At 47.3% G+C, this 24,561-nt stretch overlaps 1 protein-coding gene and 1 long non-coding RNA gene across 3 annotated transcripts; one reads left to right on the top strand and one right to left on the bottom strand.

Moving 5' to 3' along the window:
• Nucleotides 1-6,350: 6,350 nt before the first annotated feature.
• On the bottom strand, nucleotides 6,351-7,762 carry LOC112590488 (uncharacterized). 2 transcript variants are annotated; one of them, XR_003114256.1, is made up of 4 exons: nucleotides 7,503-7,761; nucleotides 6,872-6,982; nucleotides 6,632-6,793; nucleotides 6,351-6,380 (listed from the first exon to the last, which is right to left on the bottom strand). It is a non-coding gene; the product is annotated as an uncharacterized LOC112590488 (long non-coding RNA). The 2 variants fall into 2 exon arrangements; XR_003114257.1 differs by having other exon boundaries at nucleotides 6,355-6,380; nucleotides 6,625-6,793; nucleotides 7,503-7,762.
• Nucleotides 7,763-7,935: 173 nt separating this feature from the next.
• LOC105188637 (splicing factor 3A subunit 2) lies at nucleotides 7,936-9,786 on the top strand. Its single transcript, XM_011150198.3, has 3 exons — nucleotides 7,936-8,206; nucleotides 8,437-9,038; nucleotides 9,332-9,786. Exons 2-3 carry the CDS (start codon nucleotides 8,493-8,495, stop codon nucleotides 9,605-9,607), a joined length of 822 nt encoding a protein of 273 aa, XP_011148500.1. The 5' UTR covers nucleotides 7,936-8,206; nucleotides 8,437-8,492; the 3' UTR covers nucleotides 9,608-9,786.
• Nucleotides 9,787-24,561: the final 14,775 nt, after the last annotated feature.

Here is a 24,561-nt window from a genome sequence, read left to right as displayed (position 1 = left end):
AATACACAATTTGTCCAACAAGTGCAAGAGATCGTTGACGAAAGCCCTTCAAAGTCCATGAGGGCCATTGCGAGGGACCTGAATGTCTCTGAGAGCCTAATCCGTCGAGTTGTCCACAAAGACCTCCACTATACGTCCTACGTTATGCGCAGAGGACAGTTTATGTCCTCACAAACTCGGGAACAGAGACTTATCCGAGGAAAACGTCTTTTGAACAAGCTTAAGCACCCTGAAGTTCCTAACATGTTGTGGTTTTTTTCTGACGAAAAAATTTCAACCAAGACCAAAAAATCAATCGGAGAAATGACAGGTGGTTATGCTCACATCATACAGAGGTTCCCCGTGTTATGCACACGGAGTTTCCAGCAACTGTCATAGTTTTAGGAGTTGTGAGCAACGAAGGGCATGTTATGCCACCCCATTTCTTTCATCAGGGGCTTCGGGTGAATGCTGCCGCCTACATCGAGGTTTTAGAAACAGTTGTGAAACCCTGGATTGATAGTGTACGTGGGGACAGACCATACATATTCCAGCAAGACTCTGCTCCTTCACACAAAGCCATGACGACACAAGATTGGATGACCACATTACCCCAAACTTATGGCCACCTAGCTCCCCAGACCTTAATCCCCTGGATTATTACGTATGGGGCGTAGTTGAGCGGGAGACCAATAAACATCCTCAAAATAATATTTCATCACTGAAGGATGCTATAACAACAACAATGATAAAAATGAACAAAGAGCATTTGATTCGGGCATGCAATCGTTTCCGACCCCCCCGGATTGAGTCCGTTATTGCCGCTAATGGGGATTTTATTGAATAATTGTATAGTCTAGGAGTCAATTAACGTCGTGTAAAAATTTCATGGAATTATAATAAATTTTGCAAAAAATATGAACAAATTAGTTTTAATGTCAATTTGTCCTCAAATACCGTACGCATCCTGTATATACAGGGTTTGTCAAAAGTGTGGATATCCTTAAATAATTTTTGTAAAAATGAAAATATCAGAAAACGGTAAAACACGTATTTTAATTTTTCAAAAAAGCTACTCTATGACATAGATACCAATCATTCCCTACCCCCTGGTACGCGGGGATAAAAGGGGAGTTGAAAATTTTAAATTGGACTAAGGGTCGAATGGGGGCTCATTTGAAATGTCTTTTCATAGCAAACACACCCTTAAAATTTTAAATCGCTATGACCCCCATTAAAAATGGTGCCGTTCAAATTTTGAAATTTCATGCACTTAGTGTTATCCAGGATCAACTGCGTGAAGTGGCATGAATCTGATCCCTTGTGTGTGTGTGTGTGTGTGCGTACGTGTGGCTAAACAAGTGTGAATGTGTTGTATGTACAGTCGTGATAGGTTGCAAAACAGACGATTGAAAACTGTCATCTCTCTTTAATGATACAAAACCTTTTACTCCATGTTTTAAAATAAATTTTACTCAGTGTGTTAAAGTAAATGCTGAAAGTGGCTGCCATTTACTTCCTGACAATATGCCAATCTTTGATAGAATGCAGAAATGGCTCTACGATTCGTCTTAAAAGGTATCAAATCTATTTCATCCCTTATTTGTTGTATCAATTTTTGGATGCTTTCAGGTTTTGTTTTGTAAACCTTACCCTTCAGGTGTCCCCATAGATAATAATCAAGAGGAGTTAGATCTGGTGACCGAGGTGGCCAATCCTCTCCTCCCTCATTTCTGTTCCTTCTTCCTATCCTATCCATCGTAATAGAAAAGTCTCATTTAAAATTTGACGTGGCCCTAAACCAAAATGAGCAGCAGCTCCATCATGCTGAAACCATATTGTTTCGAAATTATTTGGAAAAATATTTCGTATGGCTGGAATTATTTGATCTACAAGTAATCTGTCATACCTTTGAGCGTTCAGATTTTCTTAAAAAAAAAAAAACGGTCCTGTTAAGTAGCCATCTATTATTCCACACCATACATTTATTTTTTGTGGGTATTGTGTGTGAGTTTCCCGCACCCAATTCGGATTCTCATCTGACCAGAAACAAAAATTTTGATTATTAACTTCTCCCGTTAACGTGAAAGTTGCCTCGTCTGTAAAAACAATTTGATAAGGGAACATGGGCCGGACATTTATTAGCGCCATCATTCTTTCACAGAGACCTATACGATGCTCCACATCTCCGTCTTGCAATTCTTGAACATATTGTAATTTGTATGGATGGAACTTGTTTTTCTTTAAAATTCTCCAAACGGACTTGGGAGCAACATCGTGAGTTTGAGCAGCTCTGTTAATAGTAGAATTGGGACCGTCTCATTAAATAATTGAGCGATAGCAGCATACGACCGCACGTTATCACCCCACCCACGTATCATGAGGATAGTGATTTTTTCACGTTCAATTCGCCAGCCATTTTTAAAACGTTTAGTTTTTAATCTGCCTAAGATCTGTGAGAACTGATTTTAAGTAGCCGTGAGAATAACTGATTTTAAGAAGCAGTGAGAACAACTGATTTTAAGTAGCCGTGAGAACAACTGATTTTAAATAGCCGTGAGAACAACTGATTTTAAGTAGCCGGTTGATCCTGGATAACACTAAGTGCATGAAATTTCGAAATTTGAACGGTCGCCATTTTTAATGGGAGGGGTCGCAGCGACTTAATTTTTAAGGTTTTAAGGGTTTAAGGGTTTGTTATGAAAAGACCTTTCAAATGAGCCCCCACTCGACCTTTAGTCCAATTTAAAATTTTCAACCGCCCCTTTAACCCCGCGTACCAGGGGGTGGGGAATGATCGGTATCCATGTCATAGGGTAGTTTTTTTGAAAAATCAAAATACGTTTTACCGATTTTTGATATTTTCATTTTTACAAAAATTATTTAAGGGTTTCCACACTTTTGACAAACCCAGTATATAGCGCGGTAGTATATATATATATACACGAGGGCGGTCCGATAAGTACTTAGCCTCACCGCCCGATGGCTCCACTATCGCAAGAAAAATTTACTATCGTGTAGTACATTCTCGTAGACGGCTACTGTCGAAATTTCAGCCGAATCGGACTCGTAGTTTTGTTTTGACCGCGTGTGGAAGCGGGCGTGTCCGCAGATTTTAGAAAAATGGAAAAAGAGCAATATCGGTCGGTGATTCGATTCTTGTTTTTGGAAGGGAAATCGCGCAGCGAAATCAAAGAGCGCTTGGATGCTGTGTACGGTGACTCTTCTCCTTCGATGGCAACCGTCAAAAATTGGTTTAACGAGTTTCAACGTGGTCGCACGTCGGTTTTTGATGAGCCACGCCCAGGTGCCCCGAAAACGGCTACCACGGAGGATAACATGACAAAAATTCACGATCTCGTATTGGCAGACCGCCGATTGAAGGTGCGCGAGATAGCTGAGACAGTAGGCATCTCAAAAGACCGCGTGAGTCATATCCTGCATGAAATTTTGGGCATGAGAAAGCTGTCGGCGCGATGGGTGCCGCGTTTGCTCACTCCGGACAACAAGCGCAACCGTGAGACCACTTCAGAGCAGTGTTTGACGCTGTTTAAGCGCAATCCGAAGGAGTTTCTGCGTCGTTTCGTGACCGTCGACGAAACATGGATCCACTGGTACAGACCAGAGACCAAGGAACTGTCGAAACAGTGGACTTCACCCGGCGAACGTGCTCCGAAGAAGGCGAAGACTGTCCTATCGGCCTGAAAGGTGATGGCCACCGTTTTCTGGGATTCACAAGGTGTGATCTACATCGACTACCTGGAGAAGGGCAAAACGGTCACAGGGCTGTACTATGCCGAATTATTGGGCCGATTCGACGCCGAATTGCAGAAAAAACGGCCCCATATGGCGAAGAAAAAAGTGCTCCTCCACCATGACAACGCACCGGCTCACACCTCCGCCCTCGCCACGGTCAAATTGGTCGAATTGGGCTACGAACTGCTGCCTCATCCACCGTATTCTCCAGATTTGGCCCCGTGCGACTTCTTTTTGTTCCCAAACTTGAAAAAATCACTCGCCGGGCAGAAATTTGAGTCGAATGAGGAGGTCATCGCCGCCACGGAAGCCTACTTTGCAGACCTCGAGAAAACGTATTTTTCAGACGGGTTAAAGAAGTTGGAGCATCGCTAGATCAAGTGTATCGAGCTAAAAGGAGACTATGTTGAGAAATAAATCGCCACTTTTCCAAAATTTTCGTTTTTCTTTTGTAGGCTAAGTACTTATCGGACCACCCTCGTATATACAGGGTGCACGACTTATCTGAAGACATTGAAATATCTCGAGAACTATGCATTGGATAAAAAAAAGTTAATGAAAGTTGTTAGTCTCGAAGGGGGACATCCAATGATATCAAACTCGACCTCCCACCCCACCCCCTGGAGGTTGGGGGCAACTTTGAAATCTTAAATGGAAACCCCCATTTTTTATTGCAGATACGGATTCTATACGCCACAAAATATGTAAATTTTGTCCGAAACTTTTTTTTTGATTCGTGATAGATGGCGCTGTAGTCGCAAAAAATTATATTTTCCGCAATTCTCCAGAAATGATCATTGGATTGAGAAATAAAAAATACCTGTTCAATATTTTTAAAGAACATAATAAAAGTTATTCCCCCCCATCCTCTCGGGGTAGGGTGGGTGATAACGTTCAAATCTCAAATGGGGACCCACATTTTTCATTGCGGAATTAGATTGTACGTGAAATTTTTATTGAAACAATTTTTTTCATTCGTGATAGATAGCGTTGAATTTTTCCGAGAAACTACTTTTAGCGTTACACAGGAACAACGACGAGGACGTAGTAGTTTTATGTTCCCTTCGGGTGCTTTTTTAATGTGAGTCCCCTTGCCTCTCACAGATCGGGGTGCTTTTTTAATGTGAGTCCCCTTGCCTCTCACTGTTCAATTAATTAGAGCAAGTGTTCGAAATTTTTACCTTCAACTTCAATATAATAAACTTATTGATCCTTTTTTCAAATGACTGTACACAGGATAGAAGCATATCTGCGGGAGTTTCAGCGCAAGCGTTTCTTATGCGTTCTACCATGTTTTCACGAGTTGTTGGCACTTGTTGATAAACCTTATCTTTTAGGTAACCCCAAAGAAAGAAATCCGGCGATGTCAAATTAAGCGACCTAGCAGGCCAATTAATTGGGCCACCTCTGCCAATCCACCGACCATTGTAATAATAGTCTAATACTTCCCGTGCTGCTATTGAGTTATGCGCTGGGCAACCGTCATGCTGAAACCACATACTTTGTCGAACGTCCAAGGCAACATCATCAAGTAGTGGTGGTAGTTCCTGTTCCAGGAAATTTCGATGTTTGATTCCATTCAAATTACCTTCAATATGCCCATTCACAAAACACTACTCGATTATGAAAATCATCGCCATGAAGTTCTTGATGCAGTGAAATGTGATATAGGTGATACTTATGACGGTGCAATATTCTGCGAGTACTATCTCCGGAAATTCCGAAATCGCGATGTAATTGCTGAGTGCTTACCTGTGGGTTGTGGTGAACAGCTGCTAGCACAGCTATTTCATTAACTTCTCCTGTAACAGTTGTTCTTCGTTTTCTTTTTTTAGTTTGTACGCTGCCATCCGAGATAAAGGCAGTCACAACTTTGTAAAAAAAGAACGTGAGCGAACATTGTCTGGAAAACGCTCAGCATACAAGGCAACAGCATCGTCAACATTCTTCCTACATTCACCATAAATCAGAATCATTTCAATTTTTTCTTCTACGGTTGCAGAATTCATTTTCCACTTGCAATTCTGTTCAAAGAATGAAGGGTAGATATGCAGGTAATAAAAACTAGTCAAATAAAATGAAATTGTTAGAGATGCTTTCAGTTCTAATTCTGAAAGAAAAGTGAGCTCTGACCGCATTGCACTGCCTTTTATAATAAGCCGTAGTTCGCCATACACCCACAGTGGCGCGTCGAACAGTTCCCTCTTCGATTCGGGTTCCCATCTGAGATTTGAACGTTACCACCCACCCTACCCCGAGAGGATGGGGGGGAAATAACTTTTATTATGTTCTTTAAAGATATTGAACAGGTATTTTTTATTTCTCAATCCAATGATCATTTCTGAAGAATTGCGGAAAATATAATTTTTTGCGATTACAGCGCCATCTATCACGAATAAAAAAAAAGTTTCGGACAAAATTTACGTATTTTGTGGCGTAGAATCCGTATCTGCAATAAAAAGTGGGAGTTTCCACTTAAGATTTCAAAGTTGTCCCCAACCCCCACCCCCAGGGGGTGGGGTGGGAGGTCGAGTTTGGTATCATTGGATGTCACCCTTTGAGACTAACAACTTTCATTAACCACTTTTTTTTATCCAATGCATAGTTCTCGAGATATTTCAATGTCTTCAGATAAATCGTGCACCCTGTATATAGGAAATACGAGGAATATTAGTGCGAAGTAAAAATGCAGAAAATAATGTGTATTCTGTGAAATGTATATATTTGACAAAAAAAATGTAAATATGTATACATAAAGAAAATATTAATACCTTAAACAAAAATATAAGGACAATAATTTGTTAATAATACTAAATTTTATAATAATATTAAAAGAAATTTGTAATAAAACTGTATATTATCGCTGTCCCTAAACTGGTTGTAGCATACTCATAACTTTTTCTCCTCAGGTCCCTCCACTGGCTCCATTTTAAAATTCTTGAACCATTGTAGCCTACGTTCAGCATTTCGTGGGAATTTATGCGATGGTGCTGTCTTCCCTGTGGAATATCCTGGTACACAACATACTCGTACCATCTTGATCCCGCTGTTATGAGACCTATAAAAAAAATAAACCTGTATTTAGTTAAACAGATATTTGCATCATCAGTATACAATATTACAGTATTATACATACTCAAATAAAACAAGTTGTTTGTCGCTAACAGGGAAAAGATTTTGGTGGTTCTTGAGTAACTGTTTCTTCTTGTTTTTCTTCTTCTCTTGTTGAAGTCTTCTTGTAGTCCTTCTGCAAGAGAGAGAGAGAGAGAGGAGGGAGAGAGGGAGAGAGAGAGAGAGGGAGAGAGAGAGAGAGAGAGAGAGAGTACATAAATATCTTCATAAATTATATATATATATATATATATATAGAGTAGATTCCATGAATAAATTTTAGTTATCTATGCCTGCATGCAGCTCATGCTCAAGAAGCAACCAGCTAATATAACATGATTTAACATTACATTCAAGGATAATCATAACATATTCTTCTTGTTTTCAGTCATCAATTGGCTGAAATAGCTTGTTCACAAGGTGTATTAAATTTTTTAGCAGCAGATTAACAGCAGAAACTAAGCACAAACTTGATGCAGGCATGTATTGCTAAGAATTTCTACAATCTTTATCAAACTTGCTCTTGTTATGTTAGCATATTGCAAAGCTTACTTTTATTTTTTACTTATTAGTCTCTGTTAGTAAAAAGTGGATAATTATACTAATGCATAATATTTATATATAAATATAATACAATATATAAAAACAAAACTTACACTTTGGTTGTCGTTACTGGCAGGAATATTAAAAGTTTTTCCTTCTCGCACCTGCCTCTTCTCGTGCTTCTTCCTCGTAACACCTCTTCTTCGTAACACTTTTTTTTTCTTATTGAAGGCTTAGCTTAAAGCATTAAAGCGAACGCAACTGTAGCAATATGGCGGCCACAAATTAGTTCCTATTTCTCACATGACCCATCTCAGAGAGCGCTGCTAACGCTAATCATTTTCGCTCCATAAGAGTTTGCACGCCCTGCCATATACCGAACTGAACTGAACTGATAATTTTGCTTAGTTTGCGGGTCTCCGCGAGAGGTCTCTAGTGTGGCTCCTGCAGATCTTTAATTTATTGCACCAGTTCAACAGTGCAGCTACAAAGAACAGACCAATTTAATACGTGACATAAACTATGTATTTTCAGTACTGGCTGTAAATTTTGGAACATACCTTCAATGGCTGCATTCAGCAGACCCAACAGTTGAACAAAATTACTAGATTTTTCACTGAATCTCGCTCCTGATTGGTAAATACTTCTGGGTCTGTGAAGAATTTAAAAACAGCTTCAATCACAGACAATAATCACTAAGCGTTCACTGATCACTTTGTTCTACTGAACGCGGCCAATTTCATGCAGGTTATAAAGTTTTGAATGTGAATAGAAAGTGAAATGGAATATTAAAAACTAGATATCGAAAGGTAGAAAGGTAGATATAAATAAAAAATGTAATACTATATTCTTAGAAATACTTGTAGAAGAAGAGAGAACAGTGTTTTAACGTGGTAATGTAATCTAATTAATATGTAACGTGTAAACACAACCTACATATATACATTATTATATATATTTATGTTATTAATAATTATATTATTTGGGTTTTTAAATAAATAATAAAATTTTAATATGCTTTATTAATCGAAACTCTACTTCCCACAGCTTTAAGCGGAACATTTGGAAGTATAAATATCTGGTGAAGTGACAAAGAGTCGAAGATGGATTTCCAAAATCGTCCAGGCGGCAAAACCGGTGGCGGTGGCGTTGCCTCCTGGTCGGAGAGCAACCGCGACCGCCGAGAGAGATTACGTCAACTCGCTCTGGAGACCATCGACTTGAATAAGGACCCATACTTTATGAAGAATCATTTAGGATCATACGAATGCAAACTATGTCTCACTTTGCACAATAACGAAGGCAGTTACCTGGCGCATACTCAGGGTAAAAAGCATCAAGCTAATCTAGCCAGACGAGCTGCGAAAGAAGCGAAAGAAGCACCTCAGACTTTGGCACCGGAGAAACCTAGAGTGGAGCCAAAAAAATTTGTGAAAATTGGTCGCCCTGGTTATAGAGTCACTAAGCAGCGTGACCCGGAATCTGGTCAACAAAGTTTGTTGTTCCAGGTAGATTATCCGGAAGTAGCTGACAATGTAATCCCACGACATAGGTTTATGTCAGCTTATGAACAGAGAGTTGAGCCACCAGATCGTAAGTGGCAATACCTGCTGTTTGCTGCTGAACCATATGAAACTATTGCTTTTAAGGTGAGAAAATATTTTTGCCTTCATATTTATAATAGTAATGTCTTAAATCTTTAGATATAGTTACATTGACAGATCACTTGATGTGTACAACTTTGAGATTTTCTTATCATATGTAAAGTGATCTATTCTAAATATTTAAAATATCTTTGAAGAAATAGTTGCTTGAAAAGATACTATATTTTGTGTATATTTTTGCTCTAAATGACATTTCATTTTCATTACTCTTTTCTCTCTCTCTCTCATCTCTCCTAAATATAAGCCTTTTATTTTATCATTTGTTTAACAACTTGTAGGTGCCCAGTAGAGAAGTGGAGAAAGCAGAAGGTAAATTCTGGACTCATTGGAATAAAGATACAAAACAATTTTTCTTACAATTTGCATTTAAGAATGAGAAACTTATGGGTAAAGTACCACCACCACCAGTCCCTTTGATACGACCAGGATTAGGTCCAATGGTGCCTGTTCCGCCGCCTCCACCTAGACCACCAATGTTCAATCCAGTGCCACCACCACCAGCTCTATTGGCTACTGGAATGCAAATACCGCCACCACCACCACATTTAGCATAAGACACTCAGAAAGATAAATTTAATGTATAAAATATAATTTATCCATAACGATAATTCGTAGTTGAGATAATTCGTAGTTATAGAGTATAACTCAAGACAAAAAGATGTAATATGTTGAAAAAAGATATTAATTTATTTTGTTTTTGAAGCACGTTTCATCTTCACAATTACATATGTACTCCCAAATGTTGGTATTCTAAAACCAAAAAAAATACATAAAAATTTCGTAAAAAATTGCATAAATATGTTCAAGTACTTTCTAACAAGTTTTCATCAGCATGAAACAATCCACATGAATAGACTGATTAATCTATTTTTAGTGTAGTACGCACTTCTCGGTCCACCCGTTTCACTCTCATCATGTACAAAATCATAGGATAAGATTTTTAATTATCTAAAAAGAAAGATATTAAATACTTACCCAGTATTTACGCACATAGAATACATGCGCCACCGACTGCCTTAATTTTATCTTCTGCTAATTTGCTGAAAAATTTGGTTTTGACAATAACAGGTTATTTTGGTAAACGGCCTTTTCCTAGAAGTTTATAATAACCCTGGGAAAAAAAATCAGCATACCAGCATAACTGGTAAATTTTTCACACCATCTAAATACAGGCACATAATTTATTATGACAATTGAAGCACAGTACTGAAAGAAAAGCCGTGACATGTGTAACTTACCGCTTTTACAAGGTCAATGACTGGTGCTTTGCTTTCCACATCCTTATATTTTAATCTAGTCTGTTTTGAGACCAAAGTCCATAACTTGTCCAAATTTAATGTAGAACACCATTTAGTATTACATCTTAAATGGTAATTCTTCATTCCCAACTAGATTTAAAATAGAAAATATTAGATGACAAAATCTCTCATATAAATAATACATTTTGTGTATATTTAGATGATAATAGATACGTTCAATGTAATTGTTCCCTGGTGAATATTTGATTCTCATTTCATTTGATATTTTATATCATTTTTTATAGTATATTATTGATATTTTATATCATTTTTTATAGTATATATACACTAGGATACATCATGTTGTGCCGCATCAGGGGAAGTACTTCTCTTCTAGCGGATCCAGAAGATCCTAGAGAAGGAAGCACAGAGAAAGTGCTCAATAAATGGAGACTGCTGGAGGAGAAGTATTTCTTGTGACATGGTACGATATGATGCACTCCAGTATACAATGGGAAGTCTTATGTATAATGGGAAGAGTTCCTTATAGTTGCATTTTCTGAAGCTCTATTAGTTATATATATTAAATATATGTATCTATTAGATATATATGTCTATTAGATATATACAGGGTGCACGATTTATCTGAAGACATTGAAATATCTCGAGAACTATGCATTGGATAAAAAAAAGTGGTTAATGAAAGTTGTTAGTCTCGAAGGGGGACATCCAATGATACCAAACTCGACCTCCCACCCCACCCCCTGGGGGTGGGGGTTGGGGGCAACTTTGAAATCTTAAATGGAAACCCCCATTTTTTATTGCAGATGCGGATTCTACGCCACAAAATACGTAAATTTTGTCCGAAACTTTTTTTTTGATTCGTGATAGATGGCGCTGTAATCGCAAAAAATTATATTTTCCGCAATTCTCCAGAAATGATCATTGGATTGAGAAATAAAAAATACCTGTTCAATATTTTTAAAGAACATAATAAAAGTTATTCCCCCCCATCCTCTCGGGGTAGGGTGAGTGGTAACGTTCAAATCTCAGATGGGAACCCGAATCGAAGAGGGAACTGCTTGACGCGCCATTGTGGGTGTATGACGAACTACGGCTTATTATAAAAGGCAGTGCAATGCGGTTAGAACTCACTATAAAATAAATAACTATAAAAAAACTATAAAACTATAAAAAATAAAATAACTTTTATTATGTTCTTTAAAAATATTGAACAGGTATTTTTTATTTCACAATCCAATGATCATTTCTGGAGAATTGCGGAAAATATAATTTTTTGCGATTACAGCGCCATCTATCACGAATCAAAAAAAAAGTTTCGGACAAAATTTACGTATTTTGTGGCGTAGAATCCGCATCTGCAATAAAAAATGGGGGTTTCCATTTAAGATTTCAAAGTTGCCCCCAACCCCCACCCCCAGGGGGTGGGGTGGGAGGTCGAGTTTGGTATCATTGGATGTCCCCCTTCGAGACTAACAACTTTCATTAACCACTTTTTTTTATCCAATGCATAGTTCTCGAGATATTTCAATGTCTTCAGATAAATCGTGCACCCTGTATATTAGATATATATCTTTTTTTCATTCTTTGATATATATTTAGAAATATTTAAACTTTGTTTGCTATTCAATAAATATCTATTTATAAATCTATTCTATACAATATCAATATATATTTTCGTTTAAAGCAGATAATATAACTTGGACAGTGTTACTATAAAAAAAAAAAACTATAAAAACATGGTTCCTACAGAAATATATAGCAACGCTTTCCATAAAAGCTATTACCTTCCCAAAGTAACCAGGATGATATTTATCGAAGTTTATTCGGTGATGGTGCATACCACCAGCATTACCACGACCACCAGGATGCTTTCTATGCTTCCTTGAAAAATATAATATCATAATATAGTGAATTTCTAACTTATGCATGCAGTAGAGAAGAAGATTTTATATCTGTACTAGAGAAATTATATTTCGGAACAATATTAATATAAAATTGATATTAATATAAAAATAAGTACAGAAACTATACGAATTATATTGATCTTATAATTGTTTAATTTAAACTCCAAGATGATACTTTAATTAAAAATTAAATTTTGGAAATAAGCTGTGTGTCAACAGTTCAACAGTTATAATCTAATCTTTACTCACCGATACGACCGTGACCGTGGCTCACGTGTCCACGTAGCTTCCTAGTTTTTTTCTTGTGAGTCGAAGAAAAGAAGAAGACATAGAATTAATACATATACCAAAGAAAATCAAAATAATATACAAATGAATGAAATTATTCTTTAGATGACGAGTTCAAAAGACACAAACACACGGTTATGCTCAAACGTTACAATAGGAAGATTTCGCAACATATTTCATGTGATGCACACATGAAATAATTATAAAAATTTGTTCACGATAATCTTAACCGCGAGGTTAGGTAAATAAATTATAAACACAACGATTTTCTTTGATTTTATTGGATATTTGCGGAGATACTACAGAGCAAAATTACTCACCATTCAGTTCAGTTCAATTCAATATATAGCTCCGGATCCGGACCATGGACAGTGATGACAAGCGTGGGAAAAATTGCGCATGTGCATTGAGCAAACGCTATGCTAGCCACACGAACGTATATATTTGAAGGTGTCGTTAAGTCCCGACAACGAAGGAAATGTGAAAGAGATTATGGGGAAGGAAAAAAGTTTCTATTCAATAAATATAATGCAGTTGATATATGAATAATAAATAATAATAATAAAATTTATTAATTTGTAATTTTTTTATCTGCAGCCAATATATTATATAAATACCAACATTTGTTGCGAGGATAAGGAAAACTGCAGAAAAACCTTATTAGTATTCAAACAATAAAATTACAATAATATATACGTAAATACAATATGAAGAGGCACGGTAGTGCCTCGCGCCAAGTTCAAGCCAATGATGACAAGTCGTGGGAATTGTTCCCAGTTGGGAATCCTTGTGCGCATGCGTGAGCATGACGTCAGAGCTCGATGCAAGCGTTTCCAGTAATGAATGTAAACGCAGATAGTGGGCGCAAGTAGCATGCGCGAAGGGTCCCGCGCATCTGTCCGTTATAGTTCCGCGTTTTTTTCGCGAGTGCAGGCTGTGTAAAATGTAAAATGTGATAAATAAATATAGTGATAAGTGTAGTGATAAGTGAAAATCTGTGATAATAAGTGCAATAATGGACCAGCCATCTATCTCAAGCGGCATCTCGGAAAAGATGCGGAAAATCATCGGAAAAAATTTCAAAAATTTTGGTTAAGTATGGACATATTTAAAGATTGGTTAACATCGCATGAGGATGATAAGAAGGCTCTCTGCACGGCTTGCAATAAAGTTCTTTTATGCGGCAAGTCAGACTTAATAAAACATTCTGAAACTAAAATACATATTGAAAATATGAATAATAGTCGTAATGTCAACCTCTCTGCTTTATTACCTATGCTTCACAATAATGAAATAGATATAGACCATGTCTATAAAGTAAAAAGAGCCGAAATAAAATTAGCTGCTTTCTACGCGACACATAATATAGCTTTTAATATAGTAAATGACATGGTCCCTTTTTTAAAAGATATTTTACCCGATTCACAGATAGCTAAAGATCTGAAATTGTCAAGGACAAAATGTACTTTACATGAAGTTGCTACATATTTTTCTGGTAGTTCTAAGAGATCAGCTATATTATGCGAATTTCAAGATTTTTTTGGAGTAGAGTCCCGCAAAATTTAACATTATCTGATATAAGATGGCTCATTTTGCAGAAGTATGTTAATAGACTTCTCAATAATTGGGAAGTTTTGAAACATTACTTCTATCTTGAAACTTTAGAAAGTAAAAATAATTCTGCAATTATAATTTTTAATAATTTAAATGATAAAATAATTAAAGCATATATGCTGTTTTTAAAATATTCTTTGCTCCTTTTTGATAATTTTAATGCTCTCTTTCAATCTAGAAAAATTTCAATCTAGAAAAATTCATAAAATTGCAGAAAATAGTGAGCTCTTAATAAAACAGATGGGGAAAAATTTTTTGCTACCTGATGTTTTAAAAAATATTTCTAATGATCTTTCGAACCCTCCAAATTTTTTACCTACAACTTCTATTAACGTTGGTCTTGAATGCGAATCTTTTTTGAAGTTTTGAAGTAGAATGTTCTGAATTTATATTAGAAGTAAAATCAAAATGTTTACAGTTTTGTACGACCGTGTTGCAGAAATGTTACATCGTTTACCTTACAATGATGAAATCTTTCGCGAACTTAGATTTTTAGATCCCGAAGTAGCTTTGTGCGACGAAAGATATATTATTGCAGACTTAACAAATGTAGCAAGACATTTGAACGTTTCTGATATTACGACTGTAGCTTTTGAATGGACAATTTTGCCTACGATATTTACAGACGCGGAAAAAAATGTTTTAGCCAATTTGGAAATTGATGAAATGTGGGAGAATATTTTAGAAAAAAAAATGGGGAACCTCTTCCTACCCCTCCATGCCACCTTTTCCATGGGGAAGGGGGAACCGAAGGGGGGTTGCGGTGTCGGGGCTGAAAACTGGAGGTCCGGTGATCCGCTCCGACATTATACTTTCCCAGGGGTCCAGGATCCCTATCACGCGAACCTGCAAGGTTGTCCTGCCCCTGGTATCGAGGACCAAACGACCCTCGATGTCAAGGACGACAAGTGACGGGAGTGTAGCTGCTCGGGCTACGACCTTGGGGACAACCTGCGGGATTGTCAGACCGAACTGGGCCTCTACGCTGAAGGCCTCCCGGGCAGCAATCAGCGGAACAGCTGCAACGACAACGCCAAGGACGGAAGGAGCGGCCGCCAAAAACAACAGCGGCAGGAAGAGGATGAGGGCGGGTAACACCACCAGCAGCGGTTGCTGAGGTATCCGTCCCCTCCCTGATATCCGCCTCGAAGAAGTGGGGGAGACCCGCTACCACGGGGAAAGGGGTGGGCATCAGGGAGAGGAAGGAGAAGGAGGCGGAAAGGAAAAAGGAGTTGGAGCTTGAGCGGCTGGAGAAGGAGGCCTGGGACCTCCTCGGCAGGGGGTTGTGTCACTGTATGGAGGATACACGCCCGGCCGAGGAGGTCTTTCGGGACCCTTCTTCCATCGAGTTCCTGAGGGGGGTTAGGACATCGGAGCTAGCCTCGGAGGTTGGTCGCGTGTTAGGCGTGGTTAAATTGGTCACACGGAGGTCCCGTACCCCCTAGGCCGTAGCCTCCTCCAGTGAGACTGGGATGGCGTTGCCGCCCGAGGCCTCACAGGAGGAGGTGAATGTAGGCAGCCCGGAGGAGGCGTGAACGGCTTAGCCTTCACGCTACTCGGGGCCCTACAGGCCAACCTCGGCCACGGCGCCCGGGCTCAGGATCTCTGTTTACAGAGAATGGCTGAGCTGGGCGCCGGGCTGGGGGTGGTTGCCGAGCCATACTGGGTGCCAGTAACCAGTGCTAACTGGTACGGCAGCCCGGACGGCTCGGTGGTCATGGTGGCGAACCCTGCGACGGGGATCCCTCCCTGTTCTTTCAGGGAGAGTGGGTCCTCATACGTGGCAGTTGATTGGAGGCCCATCACTGTGGTGGGGGTGTATCTTCCCCACCACAGAAATAAGGCCGGTCGCGGGGAGCTCGCCCCAGTGAAGAGGGTCCTCGACAGGATCGGGGAATTGGTGCGTAGGTGCCATCCCCGACCTGTCGTGATTGCCGGGGACTTCAACGCCCACTCGGAAGGGTGGGGTTACAGTCCCCGGCAAAGGGACCCTCGGGGCGAGTCCGTGATCGGCTGGGCCTCCTGTTGATGAACAAGGGCTCAACCAGCACCTGTGTGCGGCCGGGGGGCGAGTCGGTCATAGATTTGACCTGGGCCATCCCCTCGGCCGCCAGGATGTTCCAGGAATGGAGGGTGGAGGCGGAGGGCGAATCGCTATCTGATCACAGACACATAGCGTGGGCCCTCCGCCTCCCCAAACCTGCACAGGTGCTGGCCCGCTGTCCAGGGGAGGGGAATTTTCCCTTCCCCAGAAGATAGGCTCTCAATCGACTGGATTCGGACAGGTTTCGGGCGGCCGTCCTTGCGGCCACTTGGCACCTAGACGTGGGGCCAGGTGAATGGGACCCCAGCCCCGCGGAGGGGCTGGGGAAATAGTGGGTATCGTGAAGTCGGCATGCGACGTCGCGATGCCCCAATCCCACCCCCGCCGGCGCCGGGCCATGTACTGGTGGACGGAGGAGCTGGAGGCTCTCCGGGACTCCTCCGTCCGCGTTAGACGCGAGTACTATCGGGCCCGGCGACGAGGCGGGGATGCCGCAGGGGCAAAAGAGGGCTACCTGAGTGCCAGGAAAGCCCTCAAGGTCGCCATCGTTGAGGCCAAGCGAGCGGCCTGGGAGCGAATGGTGAGCTCCCTGGACGACGATCCGTGGGGGCGCCCATATAAAAGGGTCATGGGAAAAATCCGACCATGGGCGCCCCCACCAACGGAGGTGTTAGACTGCCAGGCCCTCGAGGGGCTCCTGGATGCCCTTTTTCCAAGGGCAGAAGGGAGCCCCCCGAGATTCCGATCCCCCTGTTGGGGGAGGATGATTGGGACGAGGGCTTGGCGGTGAGTTCAGAGGAGCTCACCGCGGTCAGGAAAAGGCTCGGGGCCAAGGGGAAAGCCCCTGGCCCCGACGGGATTCCTGGCCGGGCCTGGGCCCTCGCCCTCGGCGAGGAAAGCCTGTCCGAAGCCACGCGCAGGGTATTTAGCAGGTGTCTGAAGGAGGGAGTATTCCCCCCAGAGTGGAGGAGGGCCAGATTAGTTCTTCTCCCCAAGGAGGGCACCCGGGAGTGCGTCGGCTTATAGGCCGATATGCCTGCTGGACGAGGCGGGCAAGATGCTGGAGCGCATCGTTGCCGACCGCCTCGTCCAGCATCTGTCCTCGGAGGGGCCGGATCTCCACGACCGCCAATACGGGCCCGAAAGATCGACGTTGGATGCTATCCAATGCTTCCGGGACCTGACCCAGGCGGTCATGGAGGAGGGCGAGGTGTTGTTGGCGGTTTCGTTAGATATAACGAACGCCTTCAACACCCTGCCCTGGCCGGAGATTGGGCGGGCCCTCGAACACCACGGGGTGCCCGCCTATCTCCGGCGCATAATTTCGGCCTACTTCGGGGGCAGAGACCTCGCCTTCCCGGTGGAGGGCGGGGTCCAGGGCCGGCGCGCTATGGAGCGCGGTGTTCCGCAGGGGTCGGTTCTCGGCCCCCTGCTATGGAACATCGCGTTTGACCGGGTGTTGCGCACTCCGCTTCCCCCCTCCGGTTGCCACGTCGTCTGCTATGCGGACGACACGTTAGTGGTAGCCGGGGGGGAGAGCTGGGGGGAAGCCCGCCTCCGCGCGGAGAAGGCATTGGTGTCGGTGGTGAGTACCATCAGAGACCTGGGTCTCAAGGTGGCGCCCAACAAGACCCAAGCCGTGTTTTTTCACGGCAAGTGTCGCAGGGCGCCGTTGGGGACCCGGGTTCTCGTAGATGGAGTCCACGTCTGCGTCGGGCCGACGATGCGTTATCTCGGCCTGACGCTGGACAGCCGTTGGAGCTTTGGACCCCACTTTGGGGAACTGGCCTCCAGGGTGCGCAAGGTAGGACTGGCTGTCGCCAGCCTGACGCGCACCCAAGGGGGCCCGGGATGGAGGGCTCGCCGCCTGTACGTCAGGGCGGTGCTCTCGATCGCCCTGTACGGGGCGCCCATTTGGGCGCCGTAGCTAGGGGCCTGCCGCGGCGGCAAACGCGCACTGCGGCAGGCCCTGCGGCCCGTGTTAATCAGGGCGATTCGGGGGTACCGGACCGTGTCGTACATGGCGGCGACCACCCTGGCCGGCGTCCCCCCTGTGGAGCTCCTGGCGGAGGAACATCACCTCCTATATTGGAGGGTGAAGGAGCTCCGTAGGGAGGGAAGAGTGTCGGCCAGGGCCCTGAGGGGTCTGAGGCTCCAGGCCGAGGCCCGGACCCGGGAGAGGTGGGAGGACATGTCCGACCCCCGGGGTTCCGGGCCAGCGATGGCAGCGGCTGTCCGCCCCTGCCTGTCCGGGCTGACAGGCAGGAGGGGACGTGGATTATCCTTCCGTCTGGTGCAGGTGCTGACCGGGCACGGATGCTTCGGTCGGTACCTGCGCCGGATAAGGAAGGAGCTCACCACTCGATGCCACCACTGCCCCGCGGCGGAGGACACGGCGCACCACAGCCTGGTCGCATGCCCAGCATGGGTCGGCAAGCGCCGTGTCCTCTGCGGGGTGGTGGGATGCCGAGAGGGGGAGCTCTCGCTCCCGCACATGGTCAAAGCCATGTGCGGGAGCGAGGAGGCATGGTCAGCGGCGGTCTCCTTCTGCGAGACAGTAATGTCCCAGAAGGAGACCGCCGAGTGGGGGCGCAGACCGTACCGGGGCTGCGGGGAGCAACTCCCGGACGGTCGGCGCCCCCAGGGGGACGAGGGACGAGATAGCGGGCCCTGGGCAGCGCCGGTCGAGGAGGGCTCACAGACCCGCGAGGGTCGGGAGTCCCCTCGGCCTCCCAGGGCCAGCCATCGGCCGCAAGGGGGGAGTAGGGGGGCGGCGAGACGCCTTTCCTGCCTTCCCCCCCCCGAGCGACCGGACAAGTAGGGACAGGGGGAGCGGTGCCCCGGTTGGGGCCGGGCCCGCTCTCCTACAAATCCTCCCCTCCCTGACTAGCAGAGAGGGGGTAAGGAGGGGGGGTGGATGTCCCCCCTCTCCTTAACAGGAGACACCAGAAGGCCAACCGGCGGGGGGAAACCCCCGTCGGGGACAGCGCCCTGGATTCCCTTCGTGGAACAGGGCGCGATACACAGGTGGCGAGGGGCTCCCGGAAGGAGCCCTGGGGCCGGGGGGTTGGGGAGGAAATACGGGAGTAGTTCCCCTGACTCCCCTCCTCACGGTCCGACAGGTAGACATCCCACAGGGGTTTTAGTCGGTAAGAGTCCGACATAACCCCCTTCCCCCCAAGGGGAGGGGGTATCCATGATGGATTTCCCCTGCGTGACCAAAAAAAAAAAGGTCCCGTACCCCCTCCCTGCGGGTGCCACCTTGTGATGGGGAGGCTTGAAGGTCCCAGTGATGTGCAGAGCTGTGCCGGCGGGGGCTTCGGCCCCTGGCAGGTTCTACTATGCCGGAGTGGTCTGCACTGAGGGACTGGACTAAGAGCACCCAGGGTAGATATGGCGGGGTGGCCAGTTGGCCACCCTCGACCATTTTTTAAGGGAAGATGGGGGGCACACCGACCCTCCGACATTGCACGCCGGTGCTCCGGCAGTCGGAGGGCCAGGACTCCACCCAGTGGGAGGTTCCGTCTCTCAGGGCATTGCACGCCGGTGCTCCGGCAGCCCTGAGGGACGGGCTACACTCGGGTTTGCACACTGTGAGGTTTGGGACCCTCACGGTACCTGGGGTGGCGGGATGGATCCGGGCCGCTCGGACGTATTTCGAGGTCGGGGCCAGGTCCCTCCGGGGTGAGCCCGGGGATGGGGATCGCGTCATCCCTAAACCCATCCCTCGGGCGACGGAGCATTGCTGGCCGCCGTGGGGGAGGGGTCCCGTCTAGTCGCGACGGCGGTGACCTTACTCCTTCCACGGGGCCCCCAGCGTGGCGGCGCTCCTGGCGGTGCCCTCGGTGTCGGAGACGAGGGATCCCCGAAACCGGCTCACCTCCCAGTAATGGGGGGGCGGGAGTAGGGGGCGGGAGTCTAGTGCACGGGATGTCTCCTTTCCCCGGGCCCGAGACATAGACCGGTTCCCCGGGGGGCCTCGGGGACACCACGGAGTTCCTCCGTGGTGCGGGCATGCCCGGCCGGTCAAGCCGCCAGGAGTGGTGGGAAGAAAACGAAAATGACAGACATTTCTAAAAAGACGGGCAAAAGAGGAGGAGGGGCAAGGAGAGTGATACGGCGAGCGGATCCTCCGGGATGGTGGAGACGCCAGAGGCGTTAGACGACTCGATAGCCTCCACTGTTTTGTTGGAGGAGGATCCGGTAATTCCGGAGGATAAATACTATTCCCGGAAAATGTGGCAAACTTAGGACGATAGACTGCAGGAAGTGCTGAATGCCTGGAAGCAGATGAAAAAGGAATGTGAAATGGTAGAGGATGATGAGGACATAAAGCTAATGAATCTTTTTTTCAATAGTACCAGGGGTTATACCCGGTGTCTCATTAGGGAGATTGAGAGAATGTATGAGGAAAGGGCTCTCCTAAGAAAGCAATTGAGAGGGAGCAAGGAGTGAAGCCGAGAGCAAGCTATAAAAATGGATAGTGAAGCCCTTGTGAAGGAGAAACTCCTCAAAGGCAAGGAGATAGGCCAGGCCACGTTAAAAGCCGTGAGGGAGGAACTCCGACTGGCACACATCCAATTGGATGAGTATCAGAAGGAAAGGACTAAGCCTTCCGTGAGGACGTCGTCTTCACAAACGACTGAGAGGAAGAGGCCTCTCGTGTCCTCAGCGTCTCAGACGGAGTGGGGAGCCTCCGAAACGAACACGTGGGAGAGAGAGACAAGACAGGAGGTAGGGATACAGACGGAGAGGTCTCCCTCTCCGATCTTAGGGAGAGGAAAGGTGATCGCTGTGGCACCCCTGGAGACCGGGGATTGGGCCACGGTAGATCACCGAAAGAAGAAAAGGAAGAAGGAAGGGGATACGACTGAGGTGGGCGCTATTCGGGCTCCGTTGACCCGGCGCCTGCCTCAGCCGAAGGAAGGGAAGCGCGGGGGGAGGAAAGGAGGTCGGCCGAGGCCTCCTCCGATCCACCCGCCGGTGCTGTTGGGAGAAATAAGAGAAGGAAGCTCGGGTGGGAGGAGGGAAGGTCGGTCGAGGCCCCCTCCGATCCACCCGCCGGTGCTGTTGGGAGAAATAAGAGAAGGAAGCTCGGGTGGGAGGAGGGAAGGTCGGTCGAGGCCCCCTCCTCTAATCAACCCACCCGACCTATGAGGGGAAGAAGGAAAGGGAAAGGGGGGCAGCGGATGGTTCGGGGTCCCTCTATCTCCTCTAACCCCTCCCCACCCTTAGGGAGAGGGAAATGGCCGAGGTTGCCGAGGACGGCAGCGATCACTTTTCGTCTTTCGCAGGGGACCTCTTATGCGGAGGCCCTCCGGAAGGCGACGGAGAGGATTCCCCTCGGAGATATGAATATAGGGAGGGTGGACGTGGGAAGAAGTGCCGATGGGGCGATGATCGTCCGCCTCCCTGATTCAGTTCCCGAGGGGAAAAGGGCTGAATGGTTGGCCGGGAAGTTAAGGGAGGTGATCTCGGAGGTCGTGATTAGTTGGCCGGTTCAGAAGGGGGAGGTCCGCCTCGTTGGTTTTAACGAGGCGGCCTCCTCTGAGGAAGTGAAAAAGGCGTTGTCGATATGCGCCGAGTGCCCCCTCGAGGCGATTAATCTTGGTCCTCTGCGCTGGGGCGTGAGGGGCCGGGGGGTCGCTTGGGCAAGATTCCCTTTAGTGGCGGCGGTGAAGGCCGCAAAGAAGGGGAGTATGGCGCTGGGGTGGTCGGTCGTCAGCATTTTACTGCTGGCGGCCCGGCCGCCCCAGTGCTATAGATGTTGGAGCCCCGGCCACACCAGGGCGACATGCACCGCTTCGAAAGATCGAAGTGGGCTATGCTACAGGTGTGACCGGGATGGGTACACGGCGCAGGCGTGTGAGTCGGCACCATGCTGCGCCGTGTGCCAGGAAGCTGGGCGGGAGGCCGGCCACCGGATGATGAGTCCGGCGTGCTGGCTGGCCTCCTCCTCTAAGGGGGGCGGTGGGCGCATGGGCCGCCGCCGTGGCCGTTCCCCCAACGTGGGACCCGCGGGAGGCGGGCGTGTTTCCGCGCCCGCCACTTAGGTGGGGTATTTTGATGCCGAACGGCATCGGTGTCGGGCGTGGAGACTCACACGCCCGCCAACGAGGGAACCGCCGAGTTTGGTGTCGGCGGAGCTGGAAACAGCCTGGGCGGTCGCCAGTGTACCCGAGGGGCAGAGGGTGTTGTGCGCTGTCTCTGAGAGATGGCGCCTCCCTCCCCTGCCGCAGTGAGGGGGATCGGCGAGGCTGTGCGACCGGGTCAGTAAGATCCTTCACTCTGGTCCTTGGACTGAGGTGAAGCATCCACCGACCTGTCTTCCTTCAGCTGATGGAAACGGGTGGTGGGTGAATAGGGGCAGGTCTGGGTGTGGGTCCGGCTTGTCCCTGTCTCCACCTCGAACACCGGAGGTGGAGACGAGAGAGGGGGTGGTACCCCCTCCCCCGCCGGCCTTCAGCTTTGGCCGGCCAGGGTTGGGCGGCCCTCTATTATAGAGGGGAACGACGCTCGACCTAGGCGCCCACACACGCTCCGATAGGGCCCGAACTCCGACGTGAGACCTGGGTTAGAGCCATAATAACATCAATGACTCCCCCGTCTCGGGTCGGGGGAAGGGGGGCGGAGCAGTTGGTTGAGAAGGAGCAGCGTCCCATTTGAGCGTAAGACGCTCGTCTCCCCTCTCCGTCCCCCTCTCGGGCTCTGTCGTGTGTGGGTGCCTCCTGATGAGGGCTTTTGGCTGATGGCGTGGCGGTCGTAGAGGTAATACGGGACTAGTTCCTGCTACTGCCGGAGTTGACCGAGAAAAACGCGCCGAGGACAGGAAAGGTATCCCCAGGGGGGTTTTAGTGAGTGCAAGCCCCACATAACCCTCGGGTCTCCCATAAGACCCGAGGATATCCGTTAGGGATTTTCTCCCTAGGTTACCAAAAAAAAAAAGGTCCCGTACCCTCAAATGGACCATTGTGGGACTGATCAACCGCGCCGTAGCCACCTCCGAGGCGGCGATGGCCACGATGATTGCTAGGAGGGCGGAGCAGGAGGGGAAGGGACATAAAGACTCCGCTATTAGGAGGGAGTTAGAGGGGTTGAGGGAAGATAACAGGAGGCTGAGGGTCGAGACGGGGCGATTGGCGGAGGAGCTTAGAGTCCTCAAGGCCGCCGCGCCCTCGGTCCCTATCCTCCGAGACTTCCCCTCCCTCAATTCAAATTACAGGAGGAGGACGTACGCGGATGCGACCGGGGGCTCTACATCCACGGAGGAGGAGATGAGGGATGGCCGGACATTGGAGCGGAAGAGAAGGAAGAAGAGGAAGACGGGAAAACCCTCTCCATCGCTTCTCTCCAGAGAGGAGGAAATGAAGGTAGGGAGAGGGTTCCTCCGAGGAAGTGCCGTCGTACAACGACAACCGCCCAGAGGAGCCCCTCCACCGGTGCGGAGACCGAGGGGGACGAAAGAGGCCCTCGATGCCGCCTTGGCTACTACGGTCCCTTCGAACGGCGTCGGGGCGGGGCTTGACAACCTGAGGGTTGTGGTGGCCCGCCTCGACGTCGAGAGAAGGGGTAGCCGGGTACCCGAGGTGGCAGGGGTCTCGACGCCAACTCCGACTCCCAGAAGGAGGGACGCTCCAGGCTCCGCCGCCACCAGTGGCGCCGGGACAACAGAAGAAGGAGAAGGCGAAGAGGAAGAGGAAGAGGGAGAAGAAGAGAAAGAGGGAGGAACGGGAACGGGAGAGGACCCTGAACGGTGGAGGTAGGGAGGGGTCTGGTTGCAAGTTCCCAGGCCGGAAGTTCAGGCATGGGAGTCCCGCCTAAAGAATTGAAGGAGTAGGGTCGTTATCCCGCCGAGAAGGGGCTGTGGAAGTCCCTCAACCTAGGAGGTGGACAGGCGCCGGCCAGGAAGGAAGAGGAGACGTGGGCGCAGGTCACGAGGAGGGGAAATCGGAAGCCGCAACGGGAGGAGAAGGAGAAGATGAAGGGAGGAGCCTTCAACCCTCCCCCCAAGGTAGGACCCGGGAAGGGAGCGCAAGGGGCAGGACAGGATAAGCCGAGGCCGCCAAAGTCGGCGGCCAACACCGTTGTGTGCCCACTTGGACAACACCAGGAGTTTATGACTGAGGCCAGGTGCCGAATTAAACCAGCGGATCTGGGCATCGAAGTGTCCTTGAGGGTCCGTACAGCCCTTAGTAGGGCAATGCTGATAGAGGTGCCTGGCCTCAGCTTTCCACCGACCGGCTTGCAGGGGAGCTCCGCAAGCTGGCGGCGGAAAAAGGCCCCGGTTTTCGGGTCCTGCGGCCGCAGAAGTTTGCAGCGTTGCGAATTTTCGGCCTGGACGCGACAACCGGGGCCGACGAGGTGGCGGCCGCCGTAACCCTTGCTGGGGGATGCAC

The sequence above is a fragment of the Harpegnathos saltator genome, unplaced genomic scaffold (genome assembly GCF_003227715.2).
Source record: "Harpegnathos saltator strain DR-91 unplaced genomic scaffold, Hsal_v8.6 scaffold834, whole genome shotgun sequence".
NCBI classification, from domain to species: Eukaryota; Metazoa; Arthropoda; class Insecta; order Hymenoptera; family Formicidae; genus Harpegnathos; species Harpegnathos saltator.
The sequence above is the reverse complement of the archived record's forward strand: the minus strand, read 5'-3'. Positions and strand labels throughout refer to the sequence as shown.

Bases quoted from the DNA above. Each gene is read 5' to 3' on its own strand.
- LOC105188637 (XM_011150198.3), top strand. From the start codon at position 8,493: ATGGATTTCCAAAATCGTCCAGGCGGCAAAACCGGTGGCGGTGGCGTT. The intron at 9,039-9,331 runs GTGAGAAAATAT...AACAACTTGTAG, and splicing joins ATGAAACTATTGCTTTTAAG to GTGCCCAGTAGAGAAGTGGA.